The following is a 5,903-nucleotide window of genomic DNA, read 5'->3' as shown; positions in this document are numbered from 1 at the left end:
ATTTGAACGATGTCAATTTAATCTATACAATAGACGCTGTATGTGTTTTTTTTAATTAAAATCGACAAATAGGCCGTCGATTTTCACTACAAGAAAAAGGGTAATTATCGACGCTAAAAATCGACGCCCAAAATATTCGTCGATAATTTTCGACGGTTTGCCGTCGATAAAATAGAAAAACAAAAATTAAAAATAAAATATTAAAATCGACGACGGGGTAGTCTATTTTTTTAAAAACTTAGAACACCCTCCTATTGGCATTGCATCAGGGACGAAAGATGGGTGGGGATATTTTTCTCTCTTTAAAATCGACGAAAATGTCGTCGATTTTAATATTTATTATATCGACGGTCTTGATCGTCGATAAATTTAAACGATAAAGATCTTTTTAAAATGAGATAGATGATTTAGATTTATTATATAAAATAGACGACAAAAATGTTAATTTTTTTTCAAATAAAATCGACGGTATTAGGGTCGATTATTATCACCAAAAAACTTTTCCCCGGTTTACTTCCCGCGTCCCTCGTTTCCCCCCAATTAACCTCAATTTAGCTCAGAAGTTAACCCAAAATCGCGCCTTCTCCATTTCACCTCTGCCATTTCACCAACCCTCCCTCTCCGATGCCGCCGCGCCTCTTCACTCCGCTGCCACCGTGTTGTTGCTCTGTTGCTCTCGCACCCATCGTCGCCCCTCACACTCGCGCCGCCGTCCCTCCGTCCACTATTTCAAATCGAAAACACGTCATAGCACCTCCTTCTCCGTATGAATCTCCGGCAATTTGTCACATGAACTATTACAAGTGCTACTTTAACTTGCAACAAATGATTTCATAGTTCCATTGCTCTTGCAACATCGAATAAGGTTCGGTTTTCCTTTTCTCTTTACTTTTTTACGTTGTTTTCCTTGTTTTGTGAATTGTGATTCTGAATTTCTAATTTTTGAATGGAGTTCTTCTTCACAACTCTGTCAATTGTTGATTTCTTTCTTTTGTTTTTTAGTCTCTGCAATTTTTGTAAAGTCTCTACTTGTTCCATATCTCATATTTTCTGATTCTTTTCTGTAGCTGCTTTGGTTTTACCCGCTATATGAAGAATTTCATTCTGTTATCTCAATCTCTTTGTTCGATTCTGCAATTAATTCGAATTGTATTGGAATTTGGAACTATGGTTTCACTTAATCTGTAACCCTAACTTGCTCTTTTTCAGAGCTTGAAACGAAGAGGATTTTGCTCGACATTTTCAAGACATGGGCAAGATTTCACCAACATATATATTTGCTGCTTTTATTCCTGCTATAATGATAGCAGGGCTTTATTTCTTTGATCAGTGTTGCTTCACAGTTAGCACAGCAGAAGGAATTCAACCTAAAGAAGCCTTCTGCATATCACTATGACATATTGCTACTAGGATTCATGGCATGTTTCTGTCTTAAACATAGTTTTTTAAATGTATCTCTATCATGTTAATTGTAATTAGATTGGATTTAAGAACTGAAGTTTTACTTTGGTTTGATTTTGAAACTTGATCATACTTTGCTTTGTGGATTAATTGGCTTGCCTCCTTCAAATGAGTTTTGCCTCAATCCCCTATGCACACCAAGAGCCTGGCTATTCTCAAGAAACAGGTAGGTGAATGAGCTTTGGAATTTAGAATCAGTAGCAGCAAGTTTTATTAATGAATCTGAGATTTGATATTATATTTTTTAATTGTAGTTGATAAGAAGAAATATGGTTAAAAGTGCCAAAGAAAGCATAAAGCAGAAAGCAAGCAAATCAGAAATCTATGAGAATCTGAAGGTTGTGTTTATAGAAATGGATAGCACTCAAGATGTAAGCATAATTCTTCAAACCTTGTCCCAATTGATTTGTTTTCCTTAACCTCCTCATTTTGTTATATTGTTGTTGAGAAATGAAAATGGTGTTTAACTTAACAATTTATTTATCTCTAGTGGGTGCTAATTTTCTAGAAAGTGCAGCCGGAGAGCATCGAGTTCAAGAACATCGAGAAAATGAAGAGCAAGGCATGCGTAATATTCTGAATGACTATCTTATTATCTGCAGAAGAATGGGGGTAAGTATTTTCAAATTTCTCTCATTGCATAGGCAGTATGGTTTGTGAAACTCTTTGGTCTTTGGCTAATTATGATACAGGTAGAGGCAGAGAAACTGCATATTATTGATAAGGATTGCATTGAAAAAGGGATTGTAGAACTTATCTGCAAGCATAATATCAAGAAGCTTGTGATGGGAGCAGCTTCTGATAAGTACCATTCTAGGTAAGAAGAAGATTACTTGTAGTATTTTCCAATCTAGATAAGTTGATATTAATGTTTTGATTGACCTCAACTTGCAGGAGAATGACAGATCTCAGGTCTAGGAAAGCCATTTATGTGAGAGAAAATGCTCCTGCTTATTGTCATATACAGTTCATCTGCAACGGGTATCTCATACACACAAGGTACAAGGGATGCAGTTTTGATTTGAACACTATGCTTAATATTTACTAGTCTCAAAAGGCTTGTTTTTGGATTTGATTTCTTTTGTGATTAGTAATTTGTGTGATTTGATTACCTTGGTACTGATGTATATGTAATTAATTCTTTTCTGATTAATTAATTAGTTAATGTATATGTAATTAATTCTTTTCTCTACACTACTAATGATATGATATGATACATCAAATAGTATGTAGTGCTTTGATTCCTTATATGCGTGCTCATCTTTTTGTGATTGTTGGAGTTATTTAACGTTATCACTTCTGAATTCTGATGCTCAATTGCTCTTTACTCTTGACTAATTTAATTAGCTTTTTGAATTATCTCTAAAAATATAATGTCCAATTATAAAGTCATCACAGCTAAATGTTTTGAATATTTTATATTATTAGTGAATTGTAATTTAAATAAATATAAGTTTAAGTTTAGTTATTTATCTTGTCTTGAGTTTTTATGTTAGAGGATTATTTATTATTTTGATAAGTTTGTAAATTTATTATCTAATATTTAAAAGTTTATTTGTATTAATTGTTTTTTATTTTATTTTTATATTTAAAAGTTTATTTGCATTAATTATTTTTTATTTTATTTTTATATTTAAAAGTTACTATTTTTTAAATAGAAAAAAATAATTAAAACATATAATTATTAAGATCGACGGCAGAATTGTCACTTTTTAAGTTTAAAATAGACAAAAAAACAAAATATAGACACAGAATTTATCGGTATCTAAATAATTAAATCAACGGCAATTTTGTCGATTTTATGAATCAAATATCGACGGCAACGTTGTCGATTTTATTAAGCATATTATAGACGGAAATTTTGTCGATTTTATTGAATCAAATATCGACGAAAATGGCGTCGATTTTATATAATAATATCGACGGCAACGTTGTCGATTTTAGTAATAAGGTAAAATTCTCAAATTCATATTATAGACAGAAACACTGTCGATTTTATTAAATTTTTATCGACGGCCAGGCAAGCCGTCGATTTTATTAGAATTTTAAAAAATCGACAAGCTTAATAGCGACCACCTCCGCCGTCTATTTTACCGTCGAATTTTAATATTATCGACGGCTTAGCCGTCGATTTGGCCGTCAATTTTAACGATATTTCTTATAGTGGTATTTGTATATATTTACATATTTGATATTTTTCAGATAATTTTTATTAGAGTAATCAGTGATCGAAGCAATCAAACTTTTCACAACAAAATGATTAATCTTTTTGTAACAAAGTAATCAAATGTTTCATGAGCAGCAGAAGTGAATCGTTATTATATTTTTCTATCTTTTATTTTAATTATAAATATAATTTAAATTGATGAAAAAATTATGATTTTTTATTATAATTATAAACCGAATTTGTTTATGTTATTTATAAAATTTGATTCTAAATGTGAGTTTAATTTGATTATATTAAAAAACTTTGATTATAAATACAAGTGTTCATACCCTGGCCCAATGCAAAGGCCCAGGTCCAACTAAAAGGCCTAATCTAAGGGATTAGAGCCTAGCTAAGTGCCGATCTTCACATAAGAAGTCGGTGTCAACCACGACTTAGTCTGAAGAGGTCGGATGCGAGATTAGCTGGCAGATAAACACTCATTCAAATGAGTAACCGCCCCTAAAATCTCTCTAACCGCCTCATAAAGCCATATCTTAACCTCCCCAAGATAATAGGGACGGTTATCACCCTAAAGATACGGCACTACACCAACGGTGGTTATTGGCTCACCACTATAAATACACTGACACCCCTCAGGTATCTCTAAGTCCAATACTCTCTAAGACCTGCTTACACTCTTGCTAACTTAGGCATCGGAGTGTCTTTGCAGGTACCACCCCCCATTCACACGCGAGCACAAGTCGGACGGAGCCTCCCGAGTTGCGGACCTACCCGGAGTTCTCCTCCATTACACACTTGGGCCGCCAAACGCCATTCGTCGTATTAATCTCCGGTTACCTACCGTAACATTGGCGCCGTTGCCGGGGACCCGCGAGATCATCCCTCGATGGCAGATAGATCCCATGAAGAAGGCCATGTCGAAACAGATTCCGAGCAAGAGAATCTAGACATGGGCAATGACAATGAAGACACAGCCCAACATCAAGACAATGATCAACACAGAGAGGGTACCTCCGGAGTAAAGAATCCGAAGGTAAATTCCTCGGAAGGGCGTGAATCAGAAAAAGGCGGACCAGCTCACGTAGCTGAACTAATGGGATTGGTCCATAGCCGCCTGGAGCAATTAGAACAAGAGCGGGAGAGGCAAAAGGAAACCGAAAGGTACCTTAAAGAGGAGATGGAACGGCGAAAAGAGTTAGAAAGAAAACTCTTGCAGCTAGAATCCTCCCTCAAGAACTCCCGCGATGAAGGAGAAGATCAACTCCCGGGCGGAGAAGATCCTTTCAGCGAGGACATAATGAGGGCAAAAGTTCCAAGGAACTTCAAAAGCCCTGATATGGACCTCTATGATGGAACTACGGATCCAAAGCATCATCTTAGCAACTTCAAAAGTCGGATGTATCTAGCTGATGCCTCCGACGCTACGAGATGCAAGGCTTTCCCGACCACTTTATCGAAAGCAGCGATGAAGTGGTTCGATAGCCTTCCCCCAAGATCCATCACTAGTTTTGAAGACCTCTCAAGGAAATTCTTGATGAGGTTCTCAATCCAAAAAGATAAGGTAAAACATGCACCGAGCCTCCTGGGAATAAAACAGGAGGTCGGAGAGTCTTTACGAGCCTATATGGAAAGGTTCAACAAGGCATGTTTAGAGATCCAAGACCTGCCCACAGAGGCAGTGATAATGGGGTTAGTCAACGGACTTAGAGAAGGCCCCTTCTCACAGTCCATATCTAAAAGACACCCCGTTTCTCTAAGTGATGTACAAGAAAGGGCCGAGAAGTACATCAACATGGAAGAGAATGCAAAGCTAAGAGACCTGAGTTCGCGACCTGGACCCACTTCCTCCTCTAGGGAGAGAGAAAGGGAAGTCAAGAAGAAGGAAGAGCTCGGTCTCGAGAGGCCCAGGAAGTACCACTCTTATACTCCTCTAAAGACTTCTATAGTGGACGTATACAGAGAGATTTGCAACACTGAAAGGCTGCCACCCCCAAGACCTATTAAAAATAAAAAAGGGGGAAGTCGCAGCGAGTATTGCGAGTACCATAAGATATATGGTCACTCCACCAACGACTGTTACGACCTAAAAAATGTGATAGAAAAGCTGGCTAGAGAAGGTCGGCTTGACAGATATCTCATGGAGAGGTCGGACACCCATGGAAAGAGAAAGCGAGATGATATGGACAGGAGAGATCCTCCACCACAGACCCTTGAGAGACACATCCACATGATCTCAGGAGGATTTGCGGGAGGAGGAATCACTAAATCTTCT

At 36.8% G+C, this 5,903-nt stretch overlaps 1 protein-coding gene across 3 annotated transcripts; it reads left to right on the top strand.

The window, feature by feature from the left end:
* The first annotated feature begins 454 nt into the window (after positions 1 to 454).
* On the top strand, positions 455 to 2,709 carry LOC112696767 (U-box domain-containing protein 37-like). Of its 3 annotated transcripts, none has more exons than XM_072197162.1 (6): positions 455 to 865; positions 1,210 to 1,627; positions 1,716 to 1,832; positions 1,979 to 2,073; positions 2,154 to 2,278; positions 2,356 to 2,709. In XM_072197162.1, the coding sequence occupies exons 4-6, from the start codon at positions 2,026 to 2,028 to the stop codon at positions 2,507 to 2,509; spliced, it is 327 nt and encodes a 108-aa protein (XP_072053263.1). In that variant the 5' UTR covers positions 455 to 865; positions 1,210 to 1,627; positions 1,716 to 1,832; positions 1,979 to 2,025; the 3' UTR covers positions 2,510 to 2,709. The 3 variants fall into 3 exon arrangements, with proteins under 3 accessions (XP_072053263.1, XP_072053266.1, XP_072053264.1); XM_072197165.1 differs by having other exon boundaries at positions 1,970 to 2,073; XM_072197163.1 differs by having other exon boundaries at positions 1,952 to 2,073.
* The last annotated feature ends 3,194 nt before the right edge of the window (positions 2,710 to 5,903 follow it).

The sequence above is a fragment of the Arachis hypogaea genome, chromosome 6 (genome assembly GCF_003086295.3).
Source record: "Arachis hypogaea cultivar Tifrunner chromosome 6, arahy.Tifrunner.gnm2.J5K5, whole genome shotgun sequence".
NCBI lineage: Eukaryota > Viridiplantae > Streptophyta > Magnoliopsida > Fabales > Fabaceae > Arachis > Arachis hypogaea.
Note: the sequence above shows the minus strand (reverse complement) of the source record. Positions and strands in the feature narration are given on the sequence as shown.